Source organism: Lepisma saccharinum, unplaced genomic scaffold, assembly GCF_977018435.1.
Source record: "Lepisma saccharinum unplaced genomic scaffold, izLepSacc3.1 HAP1_SCAFFOLD_335, whole genome shotgun sequence".
NCBI lineage: Eukaryota > Metazoa > Arthropoda > Insecta > Zygentoma > Lepismatidae > Lepisma > Lepisma saccharinum.
The window spans coordinates 274,991-296,126 of NW_028143060.1; the positions used below are offsets into that span (position 1 = coordinate 274,991).

Consider the following 21,136-nt stretch of genomic DNA (forward strand, 5'->3'; position numbering starts at 1 on the left):
GTTCCTCCTGCACGTCGTCCAGTTTGTTCTGTACGGGCTCCAGGTGTTCGCTGAAGAGGTTGACGATGCTGTCGTAAGAAGGTTTGATCTTGATTTCCACGCGAAGTTGCTTGAAGTGTTCGTTCAGTTCGCGAAGCTTGTCGGCAAAATCAGCCAAAGCAGACTCTTGACCGGTCTCCAAGTCGTCGATTAGAAGTTTCACGTTTGCGATGATCTGCTGCAAGCTTTCGACGAGCCTCAGTTTGGAGTTTTGTGTCGCGAGGTCGTGAACCTGATTTCTGATTTCTGCGAACAGAGTGTGCAGCTCGTTGACGTTCTGGTTGGTTTTCATCGTGAAGACGGTGTCTCGAATTTGCACGATTTCAATCTGAATGTTTTTCACGTCCTCGGATTTGAGCAAACGATTCACTCTCCTCTTCACGGCTTTCAGTTCCTGCTATGTTGGTAAGTTGACGACTGTATTCTGCAGCGCGGTCAAAGCTTTTCTCACGGCGTCCAGCTCACTGGCGTCGGCTACCGTACCTAGCGCATCCCGGAGTCGCGTCATGTCGTCCAGTGTGGGGGTTGATTGCTGCAGTGTTTCCAACTTGCTCTGTATGTCGTCGATCAGGTGATGGAAGTGTGAAATTTCGGTTTCGGTGTTAAGGCTTTCCAGCTTGGCAATTTGCTGTTGAACTGTGGTCAGGGTTTCCGTTATGCCTGGCAATTTCGATTCCAAAGCTTCCTGCACGGTCGATAGATCAGTTCTCATGGTCGACAAAGTGTCCTCGATGTGGCTTACGGTGCCTTGGATTTTACCGAAATCCTCGTACGTCTCGAGTTGCAGTTTGATGTTGGCCACAGACTTTCCTATAATTTTCAGTTCCTCGGACGAAGGAAAGTTGGCAATGGCTTCTTCGACGGTTTGAAGTTTCTCCCTGATGTTTTTCACCGAGTTTTCAAGTTCTGCTAAGGATATCAGAGACGGGATCTCATCCCGAAAACTACCGAGTTCGTTTCGTAGATCGGCCACTGCTCGATTGATCAGAAGTATGTCTTCGGGTGGCGGGTTGGTTTCAAGTTGGATCTTAATGTTAGAAATAACATTTTGAAGTTCGTTCAAGCTAGCTTGGATGTTTGTTTCCTGTTCCTCAAACTTAGTTTTTAGTTGAATAATGTCTCTGGATTTTTGTAGGTTAGATAATTCCTCTCGCAGGTTGTTCACTGTTTCCTGAATGCCGCTCAAATTTTCCAACGATGCTAAATCAGCATACTTGGCGAACAGTGATTTGAATTCCGCTTCGATCTTCAGGATCGGATCCACTAATGTTTTCTGCAGACTTGTGATCTCATCTTGTAGGCTCGAGGACAGAGTGTTCTGGAGAGTCAGCAGGTCGCTGCGAAGTTTCTTCACTCGTTGGTCGAGTTTTAGAATTTCAGTGTTGTCGGGTGGCTCGGTATCCGTGTCGCCTCTGGAGTGACCGAAGATATTGTTCGGTATCTTGTTGCGTCTTACTGTTTACTTACAGATTTGAATCAAATCAATGGCCCCAATGTGTATATAATAGCCTATTGCATATCCCTGAAAAGTTGGCTTTCTCTGTTGCAGAAAAATGTCGCAGCCACAAGACACATCCACTGCAGTTCCGAAGACGAAACAACCCCAAGTTTCCTGCCCCTTCTGTAATATCCCGCAAACCAAGTCCCATGTAAGTCGGCATAAACAAAGATGTATTCAACGGCCTGGTTCGTCGAAAGAACCCGCCAGCATCACCAAACCTTCTCCAATATCCAGGAAAGTGATAACAACAGAAAATTTTACCGACAATCAGAAGAGTGGGTTAAAGCGAAAGCAGTCTTCAAACCAGTTGAGCCATGGAAAGAGAACGAAGATCATAGATTCGGCTGAAGCACGCGACCCAGAATGCATTAAGCCGAAGAGAACGGCCTTCAGGAATTTGTTGGCAAATTACAGCCTCAGCAGCGAGAATAGGGGTTTGCCCTGCAGTGCCGAAATTTTCCTGGAAGATAAGAAAGCAGAAGTGGTTAAGATTTTGGTTTCCACTCTCAACAAGGGCCCCTTCAAATTCAACATGGTTTTGGATTCGTTGTTCCAGAAGCATTCGTCGGAACAAACTCACGTGTTCTCCAGTAGAACAAAGCAACAACTTCTGCTGGAAATTGATAGGGAGGTGATAAGCGAACTTTACGACAAGTTAATGAATGAGATCGTCCGGAGGCAGGAAGAGTTTCAAGGTAAAGGATCGGGTTGGAGTGTTTGCAACACTACACACATCATCAACATCAACATAAGCAAATACAAGCCTCTTTCAGGATCGACTTACGTGAAGCTCCCGCAGGTGATCGAAAACAAGAAAGCCGTTCTTAACATTGAAAACAACGACAACCAATGTTTCAAATGGTGTCTCGTGGCCCATTTGCATCATAAAACAAAAACCTCTGCGCGCGTTGGAAGTTACAGCTAGTACGAGAATGAATTGGATGAATATTTCGAAGACGTTACATTTCCTGTGCAGCTGACAAAAATCGAAAAATTCGAAAAAGCATATCAACAAAAGAACGAGATTCCAATCGGTGTAAATGTGTATGGATATACAATCAGCAACAAAAAGGTAAATATTTTTCCGCTTCGGATCAGCAAAATTGTAGGTGATGAGGTGAATGTAGTGCACATGCTGTTGATAAAGAATATGAAACAGCACCATTATTGCCTCATCCGTAATCTTTCGAATCTGGTCAGAAGCGAGATAACAAAATATGAACATAAAATCGAAATCTGTTATCGATGTATGGTATTTTTCAGCAACCTAGGTTCAAGAACCGCCAAGGAGAGACTGCAGGATCACCTCAGAGAAAGTATGCAGCGTCAACCATCCAGGTGCGTGTTCCCTGGTGGTTCTCATTTCTTCAGAAAGTACAACTCCCAGCTGGAGGTCCAAGTTGTCATCGTTGCGGACTTCAAACCATTCTTGAAGCCCATGGCGATCTGCGACCCCGATCCGGCGAAATCATCAACTACTGCCTACCACGAGCACGTACCTTGCAGTTTCGCATACTACGTGCACTGGATGGCAGGAGCGGACGAAGATAGCAAGGAACCGATTCTTTACCGAGGACCCGAGGCTGGAAAACTCTTCCTGGAATTCCTAGTGAAGGAAGTGGAGGAATGGGCTGATGTTTTGTTCAGGACTAAACCCATGAATGATCATACCAAAGACGAAGAATTAAGGTTTGTTTGTGCAACACACTGTCCAAATTGCGAGTCCAAATTTGATGATTGTGTGATAAAAGTGGCACACCACAATCACATAACGGGTCAGTACATCAGTCCGTTATGCCATAGATGCAATTTGAAGCTTCAAACTGCCAAGTTTGTACCGGTAATTTTCCACGTGCTCAGCAATTATGATCTTCACCATTTCGTCAAAGAGCTGGGCTATGACAAAAAATCCATCCGTGTGATTGCCGAGACCGACGAAAAATACATTACTATCAGCAAGTGGGTGAATATTCCACCAGGCTATCATGGTAAGATGAGCAAAATGATCCCCTGCGACGATGAGTGCACGTTGTGCGCTGCTGGCAAGAAGCCAAAATGCAGAAGAATTGAACTTAGATTCATCGATTCTTACCGCTTTCTCCAGGCTAGCCTCGAAAAATGCGTCGCCATGTTGGACATGCCGGAAGTTACCAGAGATCATTTCCCAGATGTGACCTTGGACGCTATTCGAAGGAAAGGAGTGTACCCATATGAGTACGTCGACGGGCCCGAAAAGTTCGACGAGACGGATCTTCCGTCAAAAGACGCTTTTAATTCAACCTTGAAGGACTCCGTGTGTTCCGACGAAGACTATGCGCATGCCAAACGTATGTGGAACGAGTTTCGATGCTGCTCGCTGGGTGATTTCCACGATCGATACTTGAAGCTGGACGTGCTTCTCCTATTCGACGTGCTCCAAGCGTTTCGTCAAACCGCTATTCGTGATTACAAAGTCGATCCTGCGCACTTCGTGAGTCTTCCGGGATTCACTTGGAATGCCATGTTGTATTCCAGTAGCATCCGATTGCAACTTTTCGCGAAAGATCAATGCGACATGCAGCTTTTCATCGAGAAATGTATCAGGGGCGGCATCGTGCAATGTTGTTCAAGACATGCGAAAGCAAACAACAAGTACATGGGAGACGAGTATGATCCCAATCAGGAGTCCAGCTACATAATATACTTGGACGCCAACAACCTGTATGGTTATGCGATGACGCAGAAGCTGCCACAGTCTAATTTCGAGTGGTCGGACATCACCGAAGAAGGACTGAAACATCTGCTTCAAGAGGATATTTTTGAAGGATCGACAGGATACTTCGCGGAGGTAGACTTGGAGTATCCTTCAGAATTGCACCAGCTCCATTCGGATTTTCCTCTGGCGCCTGAGCTAAAATGTCCTCCTCGCTCCAATCAACCAAAACTGCTTCTCACGTTGGAGAGGAAGGATCATTACGTAGTTCATTGCAAACTGCTGAAATTCTATCTCCAGCAGGGTCTTGTTTTAACTAAAGTGCACAGAGTTTTGAAATTCACGCAGGGCAAATGGCTGGAACCCTACGTAAACATGAACACCCAGAAGCGGCAAGTGGCGACATCTGACCTGGATAAGGATATGTATAAACTGATGAACAACGTCATCTACGGAAAAACAATGGAGAATGTAAGAAAATACAAGGACGTTAAGATAGTTTCGGACGAAAAAAATGCAGGAAGTGGGTTGCCAACCCACGCTTCAAGAGCAGGAAAATTTTCAACGAGAACCTGACGTTGCTTCATCTTGACAAATCCTGCATTACGTTCAACAAACCGATGTACGTGGGGGCTGCAATTCTCGAACTGTCGAAACTGCAAATGTACGAGTTCCACTACAACATCATGAAGTCACGATACAAAAATCAAATCCAGATCGCTTACATGGATACTGACAGTTTCGTTTATGTGATGAAGGAAGATCCGTACAGGAGTATGGTAACCGAATTGAAGGAACATTTCGACTCTTCGGGCTATCCACAACCGAACCCCTACAACATTTTGCCAAGAAACAAGAAAGTTCCCGGATTGATGAAGGACGAAATGAACGGTGAGATCATCAGAGAGTTCTTGGGACTCAAGGCTAAATGGTATTGTATCAGAACGACCGTCGCCACTATCAAGAAGTCCAAGGGAGTTGGGAAAAGCACTGTTCAGGGGAAGTTAAACGTCGAGGATTACATCGAATGCCTGAAGAAGAAACTCCCCATCCTGCGGAAGAGAGAGGAGGTTCCATAGCATTGACCATGATGTGAAGACCGTGAAACTGAACAAAGTGGCGTTGGATGCAGAGGACGACAAGAGAAAAGTTTTGAACTGCGGCATTCACACCGTTCCATGGGGCTATTCACCAATCGGAGAGAAGTCCAAATCATGCAATAACTGTAATTAGACTAATCCTGTAACAAATCCACTTCACACGCTTCTGTAAATATTTTTTTATTCACTTTATTTCCATCTATTTTTTTTTTTTTTTTTGCTGAAATAAACAGCAGTCTCATATCACCAAAACCTTTTCTTTCCATTTATTGTTCTATCCCAATGTTGGTCTTGGGGTTGGCACAGAGAGAAAAGAAGGCAGCAGCTGAAGCAGAATGCAGTTCACGGATAGCAGTAAGTAAATAAACAGACATAATAAAATAGGAGTTCTTCGCAATGCGTCCGAAAGGAGTGGCTTATCAAATCCCTTACTCGGAACTCAAAAAGGTTTCGGGCATCGATTATATACTCACGAAGAAGCAACGCGAGAAGAAAAACAAATGTTTAAAGAAGGGGCACGGGATGAAGCTCCTTCTCAGCAGGCCACAGCTAAGCAAGTTGCAAAAATCTAGGTCAAGAAAGCAGGGGGGTTTCATTTTCAGCATTCCCGCGATCCTCGCTGCTCTCGGAGCTGTGGGAAGTCTCGCAGGTGGTAGTGCCGCGATCGCGAAAACCGTGATCGATGCCAAGAAGAATACAAAAGAGCTCGAAGAGCAAAAAAGACACAACCTCACCGTGGAAAGCAAGATGAACGCTACTGGTTCCGGATTGAAGAGAAGAAGAACAAAGAAACAAATCACCGCAGCAGCGTTGAAGAAATTCAACCTTAAAAAGAAGTGCCCCTTTCAAGCGAAGATATTGAGTCTTTAGCTGAATTGTTCAACGTTATAAACTTCAGAGGTGTGTTCATGTCCGATACATTGCCTGCTAACGGACCCCGAAGTGGCGGCGAAAGCGGAGTGGTCAACTTGGATAATTCTCTCAACCCGGGAACCCACTGGGTATGTTATTGGATTGCCGAGGACGGAAGCGCTTTTGTTTTTTATTCTTTCTGTGGCGTTCCACTTCTCGCGCTTGCGAACTAGCTGAAATCGACGTCCGAAATATTTTACAACGACGAAAGGATGCAGGGCTTCGACGAAGTGTTCTGCGGTCATCTCTGAATCGTAATGCTGGTCATTCTTTCGCAACTAACCGGCTGCGGCGACTCGACATCGTTGGAAATGTTTCAGAGAGCAACGGATTTGATAAAACAATAGCGATAAAAGAAAAATGCTAGTCCTGCATTTGTCCAGCGAGACTTCAATCATCAAACTGAAACTGCATTACGATGTAATCAGGAGCACTCTGCAACAAGAGTCGTTGGGGCTCGTGGCTTTCTACAGCATGTACTTGATTCGCAACGTCACAGAATACAACAACACCCTCCACGTAGGAAGCAAGAAGATCACCGTTTCGCCTGGACAATATAATCTGACTACGCTGCAAGCCCAATTGCCTTCGAACGTCATCCTGTCCGAGATTTCGGTCACTCATCGCGTGGAGATTACGTCCGCCACAGAAGAAATAAACCTTGGATCCATCGGGGAGCTCTTGGGTTTCCCTAACGACAGCAGTTTGGCGCCGGGAATCAAGCACGTCGGGTCCTCTATTCCCAAATTCCTGTCCATAGAAACTTTGAACGTAAATTGCAACCTGGCTCAGGGCATGGTTGTATCGACGGACGCAAATCGAGACCAAACACACAAGGAAACCGGTATAATTGCGACGTTCAAGCCCAATTTGGAATTCCTAAAGCCGATTCTTTACGAACCAGTCAAACCGATCTTTTTTCCCATCCAGCACGACAAGTTCAGTGAAGTAGAACTGACTATAACGAACGAGAAAGGTGAATTGGTGGATTTCGCCGGAGCCACGAGCACGGCCGTACTGGCTATCTTGTAAATAAAATAGACGGCACGATGGATCACGTAGAAAGTTACGAACTGCAGTCCTTCCCTCCCAACAGAAGGACGTTTGGCAACCTCAACGAACCAAACAAGGACATCGAATTTGATGTGGACGTTGGTGAGGGGTTTGTGCATCCTCATCGTGCTAACCTCTACATCAGATACGAAATTGTCACCAGGGACGAAAATGCAGCTTACCCCGCAGGAACCAACATCAGGCTGATAGACAATTTCGTCCCTCACCTCTTCTCCCAGGTGGAAGTGAGAAAGCATGGTACAGTCATCGACAGGATGGATAACCCCGGACTAACTTCGACCATCGTGGCGACCATGACGCTCTCGAAGCCAGAGAGTTCGTACTACAAAGCGGCGGGTTTCGAAACCGACAACAAATTACCCGGGAAACTCAGCACCGTGCTATTCCCTCTGCGACTCCTCTGTGGATTCTTCTCCGACTACAAGGAAATCATGTGGAAGGGCGGTCTGAGGGTCACTTTCAAGAGAGCGTCCAAGGACAACAACTTGTTTCTGCGATGGACGTGGCCGTGGACGATGCGAGCCTTCCGTCCGAGGGTAAGTGCGTGATAAAATCCATGGAACTTCGCATGCCGATTATCGAATACGAAGCTAACCACGCCACGAAGATCAAAGCAGAAATCCTGAAGAACCCGAACATCCCGCTCGAGTTTCAGATGTACCAATTCTTGCAGAGGACAGTGTCCGGGCGATACTTCGAGTTCGACGGGACGACACAGTTCAACAGCATCCAGTACGACATGCCCGACTTCGTGGTGGTCGTGTTTCAAACCGGTCGCGACGGCAGTCAGAATGCGGATTCGAGTATGTTCGACTACTGCAAAGTTAGGAACATTTACCTTAAGAACGGGCGGAACGAGATTTTCCCCAGAGAGAACTACAACCTCGCGGAACCTGAAGCTGTACGAAGCTTACACAGCGTTCAAGAGGGTCACTATGGAAGGATCTACCGACATGTACTACACGCCAGAGGAGTTTATCCAGAAACGTCCGATGTACGTGATCAACACATCGAAACGCAAGCAGGTGGTGATCAGCGACCGCACGAGCATCAAGGTTGTCGTGGATTTCCAAGAGGCGATCCCAGACAATACAGTATGCAGCGTGGTCCTCATTGCAGGGAAAACGTTTGTTTACGATGTAAAGAACGAGAGAATAATTGAACAGTTTGGATATTTTTTATTGAAATGAAATAAATACAACTTTGTTACAAACCCCAACCGAGTTTTCTTTTCGTATGCATTGCCATTGTCGTTCCCAGAGCGGCCAGTCTTTCACCCATTCTGGCATCTCTGCTGACCACTCTCCGGAAAGCCCGGTGTTCCAAATGCATGTCGGCATCGTGCCTTGCTGCGAGATCCCTGTTGCCCCGGTACGCAATATCATGGTCTTTGCAGGCAGCGTCCAAGGGATTAACCCCAGGATCACAGCGATCCAGTCGCGCGTCCAATTTAGTACCGGGACCGAAGTATTGGTAGCCGGGAAGTAGTATAAAAGTATATACTACTGGGTCGATAAATGATGAACCCCCCTCAGGCAGATTTGGCTACACTTAAAACTAGCTCAACATGCCCATATGAGCTTTTTGCTCAAGTGTGGTACTCCGTCTAATCCAAGATTGTTGTAAAAATGCCCTCGGGAAGTTCCTGTGAAATGATGAGCCCCCTCAGATTGATTTGTCCACACTTACAAAAGGCACTTCTGTCAGATTGTTGTCCATAAATTTGTTAAAAATATGCCCCTCTTGATATTTTTTTGGATACACTTAAAACTAAGCCACCCTCACCCACACCAACCCACACCCACACCCACCCACACCCACACCCACCTACACCCACACATATTTACTTCCGGTTTAAGTTCAATGGAACACCAGGCTCAACTCATATATATAGTACTAAGACAATGCAATATGGAGAAATCTTCTAGAATTGATCTGTGACTCTCTCATTTCTTACATCATAAACATATGATTTTTCACCTATGAGAATAACACTACATATAGTGTCATCAGGGAGTGTATTGTGGAATTCACAGATAATTTTAATGTTTGTCCTGTCATTAACCACAACTTGTTTCCTTTTTGAAGTGTTGATGACAAACATAGATATAAGATATATGTTCTTGATGTTGCAGTTATCAAACTAACTTGATTTATTTTCCTGATTATTGTGTCTTCCAGGCGGAAACAGTACCACCACAAAATCCGGCATGTCATATTGTATACTGGAGAATGAATTTGTAGCATCAAACTCATAATAAGTACCAGTGGCAGGCTTCTGTACACATTGATATGTATAAAATTGTAAAGCAATCTGTGGATTTTTTATTATATCTGCTTTGTATTTAAGAGCATAACTGGCTTCATATTCAACAACTGGGATTCTTAGCTCCATAGTATGAATAATGCATTTGCCTGCATCAGGTAGGGTATTGGGCAGAGCTTCCCCTGTAGAATTTATTGCACTGTACCTCATCAAAGCATTATTATCATTGGCAGCTCTTCTAAATGTGATTCTTAAACCACCCTTCCACATAATATCTTTGTAATCTGAGAAGAATCCTGGCAACAGGCGCATAGGAAACAGCACTGTGTGGCTTTAAGATATTATTTGATCACCAGCCTCAAATCCACCTATTTTGTAGTAAGAAGCCTCGGTTTTGGATAATTTTAGGGTGGCCAAAGCTGTGGAGGTAATGCCGGGATAATCCACTCTGTTTATAACAACACCATGCTTTATGATCTCAATTTCAGAGAACAGATGCGGCACAAAATTGTCCACCAATCTTATATTTGAATTTGCCGGATAATCTGCACCATCGAGATTTACAACATCAAATTTAATGTATAGATCTGCTCTCAATTTCTGTGTTGGGTTGATTTAAATTTGCAAATGTCCTCCTGTTTGGAGGGAATGATTGTAGCTCATAACTCTCAATATTTTCCATTTTTTTTTGTATGTATTTTTTATTTAAATATTAATCTCTATGATTGCAGTTGTTGTGGCTCAAGCAAAATCAACTAATTCCTCTTTTTCATTAGTGACAATCAATTCAATATAATCTATTCTATTATGGCACACAGGAAAATATAATGTTGGGGATGGAGTGGAGATAATGGGCTCCATAAATTCAGAATTAGGTTTAAATGTTGCAATGATGCCAGTTTGTTTGTGAGTGCCTATTCCATTTGATTTGGTGATCATACCCTCAGCCACATTACAGTGAATATTCAGAGTCTCTATGGCTAAGAATTTAGGTATATTAATAGCAGTGTGTTTGATGGCTGGTTCAAGTTTTGTGTTGTTCTCAAAGCCTAACAGCTCTCCTATAGTACCCAGATCCACTGTTTCTGTAGCAGATACAATCTCTACTCTGTGAGTGACAAAATTTTGAGTTAATACTATACCTCTGGTTAATTGAGCATTTAAAGTGGACAGATTATACTGCCCTGGAGTGATGACAATTTTTTGATCCCCTACTGCAATTTTGTTGTTGTGGTGTGTAATATTAGGGATCAAGTACATGCCATAAAATGCTCTGAGAACTATTGTTTTGGGATACACTATATCATCATGTAATTTGAGTTTCAATATTGAATTTTGGCTGGTGAGATGGAATACCCCCATGATGTTTTAAATACCACAGGGCCTTTTGAAAATTTTCAATAGATGGTTTATTTATTTGAGACATATATCTAAGAACAGATAAACACAAATGTCCACAATTAACATCTTTGAAGTTTTGAACACGGGCATTATTGTAATAAAGATTAGTTGATTTTAGATATTTTACTAAATTTTCAGGTGGAACACTTCCAAATGAATCAAACACAAATGCCTTATTGTTTAAATATTTAAGAAAACAAATCCAGTGAGTGCCCTGATATTTGTACTTATCCAAATTAACAATGCCACACTCTTTGTTGAGTGGTTGTTCTGGTAAAGAATCAGACATGTACACACCTCTAAAATTTTTGATGCCCAGTGGCTTGATTAAAGCTTCAATATCTTGGTTTGTAAGCGGCTCTTGTTTTTTTAAACTTATTCATGGCTCTCTTAACACCTTTGCCTTGTTTCTCCATGGCCAGGTTAAGGCGATTCAATTCATCTAATTCTGCCCTATTCTTCTTGGCATCTATTACTGTTTTTGCTATGGCAGCTGATCCCCCAGCCAAGCTCCCAACAGCCCCAAGTGCTGATAAGATGGTCGGGATAGTAAATATGAAACCCCCCACTTGTGATTTTTTTCTAGATTGTTGTAATTTTTTTAATTGGGGGTACTAAGCAACAATTTCATATCATGGCCCTTGGCAATACAAGAATTTTTTTTCTTCCGCTGCTTTTTGGTTAAAAGACTATCAATAGTTTTAAGAGATTTAAGACCTGGATAAGGTATTTGATACATAACACCCTTGGCCTTCATTCTGGGTTTATTATATATATATATATATTCACAGCCCCCACCCCAGTTTTTGTTTGGGGTTCATAGCTATGGTGGTCCCCAATGCTGCTATTCTCTCACTCAAAGAAGCATCTTTGCTTACAAATCTACCAAATGCAGCCTCTTCTAATTTCTTGACTGCAACATGTCTCTTGTCAAGATCAGAATGTGTGTTGTATGCTATGTCATGGTCTCTACAAGCAGCATCTAGGGGATTAACACCAGGATCACCTCTGTTTAATCTATGGTCCAATTTTGTGCCTGGACCACAATACTGATAGCCTGGAATATGTAGTTCAAATGGCAGCTTGTTTATAATGTCATTAACCAACCCCCGACCCTCAGAAATATTCCAAAATTTAGGTGGTAGAGTATTAATAATTTTTATAAGATATCCAATCCCCTTAGTGTCATTCACTATAAAATTAGACAATTTGGTGCTTATCATGTCCATAATTCCAACCTTTTCATTGTAAACATTGTGGTTGCCAGCATTTTCCTCCCCAGCTATCACCAATAACCTATCTACAACTTTCCTGACATCATCAAACCACACAAATTCTTTAGGCAGGGTGTTGTATTGTTTTTCCACTGCCTGTCTTAATTTGTGACCATATGGGCTTGATTAAATTGTTGTATTTTGCTCCACTGCTAGACTTGACCCTTTTTTTGTGTGGGATCATTGTTCTGGTAAAGAGCATCTCATTTTATTAACATTTCTTTGTAATGCTCATAATCTTGATCTGTATAGCCGCCAGGCCTGTTCCTAGTCATCAGTTCCCACAATCCAGGTGTGCCGGGATATTTAACAAAACCACCTTTTTCTCCAAGATGAGATTCTGAATATACAATGATATCATCTCCCATAAATGTTACTCTGAAATTGCCAATTCTATGTATAATGCTACCATCACGCTCTGTGTCAGCATATAAGCCAAAAACCTCATCTTTGTTGTCTTTAGGTGTGCTTAAATATTTTTGAGCAAGAAGACCCAATTCAATAGGATCCTGAGTAGCTTCAATTCTTCGAGGAGCAACAGGACTATGTGTATGAATACTGGAAAGTGGGGTGATTGGATAATCTAATATGTTCCTTGCAGCTACAGGTACAAGCTCTGTGATCAAATTTTGATTTTGCTCTGTAACAGTTTTGATATTTTTACCTAATTCACTAATAGCATCAATAAAAGGCTGTTCTGTTTGATTGTGTTGTTCATAAATTCCTCGGTTCTCGGATTTCCATCCCTTAAAACTTTTTACAAGATAATCTCTTAATTTAAGATCATCAATGATTGGCCTTTTCATGGTTATTTATAAATGTTTCAATGTCTAGAAAATTGTTGATTTTATTTCTGTATTTGCCACTGTTGGGTTTTCTTGTCATATCAATTGTGACAAACCCATAACTGTCCTGGTTCCAGCACCTATTGCAAAACTTGGAAAAATCATTGTAGCTCAATTCCCCACCTACATATTCATCATGTATGTGTTTGAGGTTGGTATGATCTTCATGAAACACACATATAAAATTGCTGTTGTCTCGGATCAGCTGCTTCGGTATTTTAGAAAAAGTCTGTGCCAGGTAGAAGCAATCAATGTTTTTGTGTCGGCCCTGTGTAAAGAAATTTCTAACCTTGTTTTGATTATCCAGTATAATGTCATCAATCACAACAACAGAATTATCGAGACATTCATGGAGTGGCTTAACATCCGGTTCAAAACCACTGTAAATAATTCAGTGCTCCAGTTTCTTGTAAAGCCTCTTTTGAATAAGTGCTTATATTTGCTGATTCTTACTTGATCACCCACCTTGTATTTGGCTTTTCTTGTTGTTGGCTGGTATCTAGGATAATAAACAGTCCTGATCAATTTTTGCTCATCAGATGAAGTTACTTCAGAGGGTTTCATGTTGATTGTGGAATGGACCGAGTTGTTATATTTATGTAGAAGTTCTGGAAGAATATTAAGCCATTTATAATTACCTTGAAGTGTAAATTGTTTATACATAAGATTTTTTAGGGTTTTGTTGAATCTCTCTACAATTGAGGCTTTGAGATCACTGTAACTCGAATAATGTTGTATTGACTGGCTTTTAATAAATTGTTGGAACACAGAATTATAAAATTCTTTGCCATTATCTGTTTGCAAATAGCGCGGTGATCTTCCACTCTGATTGATGATTTTCCTGATGGCTTCTGTAACACATTTTCCAGTCTTGGATTTGAGTGGCACAGCCCAGGCAAATTTTAAAAATGTGTCTATTACAGTGAGTAGATACTTGTAGCCCTTGTAGATTTTGTCTAAGTTTTTCAGCTGTCCACTTGCCATCTCAATCAAGTCGCTCTGCCATAAATCATCTATGCCTTTTGTGACTACTGGCAGTCTCTTATAATTATGTCTGGCTTGTCTGTGTAATTCATCAACAATAATTTGTCTAGACATAATGTGAAAACAAGAATATTGCAACTATGGGGTGTTCAGCAGCTGATACTACAGGATTTTCTAAATATAATTTGTCTCCTATTTGTATATGAAATTCCAGAGAGCCATCATCTTCAGCATAAGATGTTTCTAATGTATTGGGATCTGTAAAATCCTCTAACTCTACACTGGTGATTTTTGGTTTGTTGTCAGCATTTGTTATTGATAAGGTGGGGTAGTGGTGTGCTTGTGGTTGTAGCCAATATTTGATCTTGATTGGTCTCAGTGTGCCCCCAACAAAAAACTGGTAATAAAATTGTGCAGGGGACAGCATATATATTTTGCCACCTGGTGTAAATGGTGAATCATATTCTTTGTTGGGGATGCTGTACAATTCAAGAATTACTGTATGTTTTGGATTCTCAATTATGCCGGATATTTCTTTTCCTGCTGTAAGCAATCTGCTTGTTACAGATTCAAGGTGCTCATTAATAGTCCTAACAACATCATCATGGCCTGGCTTGATTTTTATGTCCACAATAAGTTTCTTGTATTGTTGCACAATCTCTTGAAGCTGGGTGGCAAAAACAGACAGAGCATTTGCTTGATTGGATTCCATGGTCCCTAGCTGTTGCTTGATATTAGCTACAATTTGTTGCAAATTTTCAATAACTGCCAATTTTGAATTTTGAGCAGTAAGATCATGGACCTGTCTTCTGATATCCTCAAACAGGGCATGCAGTTCATTAATATGTTGATTGGTTGGTAGAGTGGCCACTGTCTGAGTGAGTTGTTTGATCTCTGTCTGGATATTCTTGATATCTTCTGATTTCAATATGCGATTCACAGCTCTCTTAATATTTTTAAGTTCCTGTGATGTAGGCAGATTTGTTACAGTATTTTGCAAAGATTCAAGTGCCAATTTCACATTATTTAATTCAGAAGCATCAGCCACATTTTGCATAGCATTTTGGAGCAGGGCTATATCTGCCTGAGTGGGTGTGGATTGTTGTAAAATTTCAAGTTTTGTTTGGATATCATCGATCAAGTGATGAAAATGAGATAGCTCAGATTCAGTGTTGAGGTTTTCAAGCTTTGTGATCTGTTGCTGGACACTGACAAGTGTGTCTACAATACCATGCAGGCGGGATTCTTGTACATTTGTCAAATCACTTTGCACTGCTGCTATTGTACCCTCAAGATGGGTTATGGTACTTTGAATTTTTCCAAAATCTTCATATGTTTCAAGTTGCAGCTTAATGTTGGCAACACTCCGAGTTATTGCACTCAAAGCATCAGAAGATGGCAAGTTGTTCATAAAATTTTCAAGTGTCTCAATGTTTTCTTTAACCTCGGCTATGGCATTGTTCAAGGGGTCCAGATTAGGTATCTGGAGTGTTTGAATCTGTTCCTTTAGAGTGGAAATCACTAGATCAAAATCTTCTTGTGATTTTATGTTTTTGACAATTGTTTGGAGCTGTGTCTGGACATTATTTATCTGCTCTTCCAATTGCTGTTTCAATTGCTCAGAGTTGGTGGCCTGGGTCTTAAATTTGGCTTGAAGAGCTGCTACAGCTTCTTCTAAACTTTGAAAGTTATCCAATGTTGCCAAGTCAGTATATTTTTGAAGCAGCAATTTGAGTTCTGAGTCAATTTTAAGAAGAGGGTCCATGCATTGTGATTGTAAATTTGCAATTTCTAGTTGAAGGCTGGCATTGAGTGTGGTTTGTAAAGCTTGTAAATCACTTCTTAATTTCTTGACTCTGACATCAAGCATCAGAATCTCATCACTGTGATCTTCATGCTTTGTATGGCCAAATATATCATTAGGCATTTTTGTTTTAGTGGTTATTTATTATTGAATATCTCATTCTTAATTCTATAAAAAAAAGGTATAAGCTTGTCATAGGATCCAGGGACCTCAATATATAAGCAGTCACCAGCAGAAACAGTATATACAGTGCCAGAAATCATGTTTGAGTGCTTAATTCTATAAATATTTCTCCCTACTGAAATCTTGACATTACCCTCAGTGGTTGTAATAAATTGCAATTGACCACCTACAGGTAATTGGTAATGATTTAAATTATTGTTAAATATGTACAATGCTTTACCTGTTTCATCATCAACATCTGTAAGTATGCTGTTCAGATGAATAATTAACAAAGCACTTATTTTAGATATCATATCAGAAGAGGGTTGTGGTGTTGGCAGGTCCATAATAGCCTGTTTTTTGAACCCAAATAAGTTCATAGGCATGTTTATTTATTTCAAATCATGCTCTGTAATTGGGCATTGATTACCACTTTTCAAATCACAATGACCCCATGGTAGAGTATGTATGCCACATGATAAAATGCATCTCTTATCATCATGTGGGTCCAGAGCCACTTTTCTTACAATATTTGTAGTCAACAAGTGATCCACACTCTGAATTCTGTATTCTGATGTTCTGATTGTGCTACATGATTTGAGGCAATTTTTGTAATCTTCAAATTCAAGCTCTTTGTCCACAGTCACTCTGCCAATGCCCTTGGCCTTTTTGGCAACAGCGCCACTACATGTTTCAAAACTGTACATCTTGGCCCTTAACCCAGCAAATGCCACTATAACATCACCCAGTGTCTCATCTTTTAACTTGCCAGGCACCTTTTTGTTGTGGTGTTGAATCTCTGTATGTTCAGTGGTATCAAAATATTTAAACAATTCAGGCTGTGCTATATCTTGATAAACATCTTCTGTTTGAATATCAAGAACAAAACTATCTGTGTCCATGTACATCAGTTTTACACGATCCTTATAAAAAGGCTTCAACACATTATAATACAATTTTAACATGTGTAATTTGGCCAATTCCAATATCACAGCCCCTACATAAATAGGCTTATCAAACTTAATCTTTGTTTTTTTCATGTTGAAAAGTGCCATATTCTCATCATAAATTCTTCTGTAATTGAAGTTGGGCTTTGCAATCAATTTTTTGCTCCGTCTGGGGTCAGTAATTATTTTAACATCAATATGTTTTCTGACATTTTCAATTGTTTTGCCATACACTGAATTGACCATCAATTTAAACAAGGTCTTATCAAATTGGCTCATTGCAGATGTTCGAAGCTCTGTGTTTGTATCAATATATGGTTTCAACCATCTTGAGTGCCTGAACCTTAAGACTTTTTCAACTTTGGTCACTTGAACACCATGATTCATCAGGAACTGGAGGTTTTTGTATTATATGACATAACCCTGTTTTGGCTCTAGAGTCATCATCAATTTCTTTTGTTTAGAGCCAGGTGAGCACTCAACCTCAGGAATTGGGGGCAGATCAGAAAATGTGTTGTGTAAATCATCAGGAATTGTCAGATCAACCTCTAAGAACAGGCCATAGTTACTGTCATCAAAATCCTTAAGATCTTCAATATTGAAATCTTCAACCCACTCAAGCCCTGCATATGGCAGTTTTTTCATCATGGCATAACCATGGAGGCTGTTGGCATCTACATACAGTATATAATTTTAATGGCAGTGCTGGATCATAATCAGGAATATATTTGTTATTTGCTCTGACATATCTCTGAGAACATTGCACCATGCCTCCTCTTATACATTGTTCCATAAACAGATACATATCTTGATCCTGGATCAGATCCAATTGCATTTTAGTGTTTAAAAATATTGCAGACCATGCTAGGCCCGGAGCACTGTAAAAATACATTGGATCCAGCTTATAATTTACTATGGAAGATTTTCTGAATGCCTGCAGAATATCAGCTAAGAGGGTCACATCAAGTTTTAAATATGCCTTGTGATAATCACCAAATGTCTGGCATTTTAAACTGTTCCACATCAACTGGCCATGGTGATAATCTTCATCAGTGATTCCAGATCCTCTGATTTTGCTGTAAAACTCTTGTTGTGGTGGCAGAGAACACTCATCAAATTTAGAAAAATCTGTAACATAATCATATGGATATACACCCTTCCGCCTAATTAATTTCAGGTCCTGATTTGGAAACAAAGCACATGTGATTTTGAATTGATCACCAGATAATTGAGTGGCCAGTGTAGCCAGGCTAGCAGACAGAATTCTCTAAGAATCCAGAAATCTTAAGTGAATAGGAACACCATTAACTTTGATAATTATTTTGCTAATGTCAATATATTTTTCATTATTTTCAGCTAAAATATTTAAATTCTGCTTGTCAAACCCCTCGCAACTGATCAAATGATGGAAATCATAATTGGATGCACCATGGCAAAATACAGGGACAAATTTTGGTCTCTGGATCTTAATATTACAGCTATTACACAGGGCCATTAAGAATTTACCATCTGTATGAGAATGGTGTTTCACCTTGATATTTGTATCTGAAAATTCAGAATCACATACCGGGCATTTTTCTGCATTGTTGAAATCTTCAATCTGTTTCTCTGTTAAAGGCAACATGGGTTTTGATTTTAATAAGACATTAGATGCTATGCAACGGCACTCATTTTCTATTCTTTGTGCAAATTCTTTGTTGGCATCTGCTCCCATGTATAAATCTTTTTTACTAACAACTCCATCCTGTACAACCACATAATAAAAACTACAAGGTTCATGTAACTGGTATGATGTAATTGAAGGTTCATCAGGATCTGGGCTACAGAATGCAAGGGGTTTGAGGTTTGATTCAAAATCACAGACTATATATGCTGGGTGTTCCAACAAGGCTTCAATTTTTTTGAATTTGGCATTTTCATTTGGGTTAGGCATAAGCATATGAACAGGTTTATGGTTGCCACAGTATTTCAGATGCTCAATTAACTTGTTTTTAGCAATTTCTGCATTCACTTCCCGAACCCCATTTATTATTTTTTTACCATCAAATACAGACAAACATCTTCTGCACAACTTGAATATTTTATGAGTTTTGTCCAGGTGTGTTCTGACTAAAGCTTCAAGATTATGTATCAGAGTATAATAGTGTGTATCATCCTCTTCAATTAAGAGCAGATCAATCGGAACAGCAGAATCATCATCAAATGTACTGATTCTGAGAGGTGCTATCAAGCAATTGCCACGGCCAGTAGAACAAATAAAAACATTAATAGATAATTGTTTACCATTGATATTCCTGGCCTTTTTTTTTTCAAATTTATCAATATTCTGAACAGACCTTGGATATTCTAAACCCTCCATTGCTTTATCAAAATCATTTTCATGCTGTTTATAATAACTTATTCTCTTTGGATTATCTGAAACTGGATACAAAGCAGCTAAAATACACCACAGAAAGCATTTCTCATCATTATTTTCTATGTTAAGCACAGCTTTTTTGTTTTTAATATTAGCAGGTAACGGCGCATATGTGGAACCTTGTAATGGGCTGAATTCAGAAATATTAACATAGAGCTTGTGTGAAGATCCACATAGGCTCCATCCAGACTCTTTTCCAGCAAATTCAGAGTGTTTAATATTCAATTGATCTATCAAACTGCTTATTATTTTGTCTGAATTTGCATTTGAATATACCGGTACAGTTTCTGTTATGTGGGGCTGTGTAAATTTTGTGCCATTTGGCTTCTTATATTGTGTAAAGAATTTGAGGGACAGCTTATAAGAGCCATTTTGTGCATTTAGAATTGCCTGCGCATCTGGATTTATACTGTTCAAAAAATTCTTAATGTCACATCTTGGCTCTGATACAAAACGGTGATCCCTTAATTGGCCGTTAAAACTGCTATGGATGGGTTCATAGCGTGGCTGCTTTGCTGCTCTAGCATTAACAGGTGCTCCATGCTTCCTTTTCAGACCAGATGTGGATGGTTGAGGGGGCAATGTTGATGACTGTGCAGAGCAAGTACCTTTATGTTTATAAGTGAAGTATTCCATGCTATATTTTCTATGGCATTTAGGGCATATTTTTGTGGGAGTTCTGCATTTGTCTGGATTACAATTCCTTTGATGCCTGGCCCAATTGGGGCTGGTTATATTCTAATTGCATTGATTACAATATTTTTGTTTTGGCATTTTTGTTGTTGTTTATTATATAAGATTTTCTAGGGTTCAAATCAAAATTCTATGCTTAATAAAAAATATCAGTTGGGTTCAGCAGTGTGTTTTGTATATTTAGTGTGTGTGTGTATGTGTGTATGTGTGTTAATAGTTTTGGATTTGGTATTTATATAAAATTTCTTGGGGTTCAAATCAAAACTCTATATTTAATAAACCTATGACAGGTTGTACAGGATAGCCTACATGCACAAAGATAGAATAAGTATTGATCCACTGAAGCACTGACCTTTCACAATTGCATGTCTGCACAGGCATGTCGTGATGTGCATGGAAAGGCATTGACCTAATGCCATGTGTCATGTATTGATCTTGTATAACAAACTAGGGCAAATATAAACCCTTTGTTCAATATATTAGAAAATTCTATATACTGAATCAAACAAACCTATAATTCAATTTATACAAATCTGCTGTATTTAAAAAAATAAAGGAGCAATGCAACAACACATCTGTACTCCTCAGCCACTCTCACAATACTAACTGATATGTAATACATAAAGCTCTTGCATCATAATTTGTTGCACAACATAATGCAAAAGCTCTTGCATCATAATTTGTTGCACAATGCAAAAGCTCGTGCATGATAATTTGTTGCATAATACAAAAGCTCTTGCATCATAATTTGATGCATAACATGATGCAAGAGCTTAGTTTTAGGTGTGGGCAAAAAAAATATCAAGAGGGGCATATTTTTAACAAATTTATGGACAACAGTCTGACAGAAGTGCCTTTTGTAAGTGTGGACAAATCAATCTGAGGGGGCTCATCATTTCACAGGAACTTCCCGAGGGCATTTTTACAAAAATCTTGGATTAGACGGAGTACCACACTTGAGCAAAAAGCTCATATGGGCATGTTGAGCTAGTTTTAAGTGTAGCCAAATCTGCCTGAGGGGGGTTC

At 40.3% G+C, this 21,136-nt stretch overlaps 1 protein-coding gene across 1 annotated transcript; it reads left to right on the forward strand.

Annotated features, from left to right (window-relative positions):
• Positions 1 to 2,789: 2,789 nt before the first annotated feature.
• On the forward strand, positions 2,790 to 4,808 carry LOC145982690 (uncharacterized). The gene has a single exon (XM_083116052.1). It carries the CDS (start codon positions 2,790 to 2,792, stop codon positions 4,806 to 4,808), a length of 2,019 nt encoding a protein of 672 aa, XP_082972178.1.
• The last annotated feature ends 16,328 nt before the right edge of the window (positions 4,809 to 21,136 follow it).

Excerpts from the sequence above, each read along its gene's own strand:
- LOC145982690 (XM_083116052.1), top strand. The coding sequence starts at position 2,790 with ATGGTATTTTTCAGCAACCTAGGTTCAAGAACCGCCAAGGAGAGACTG.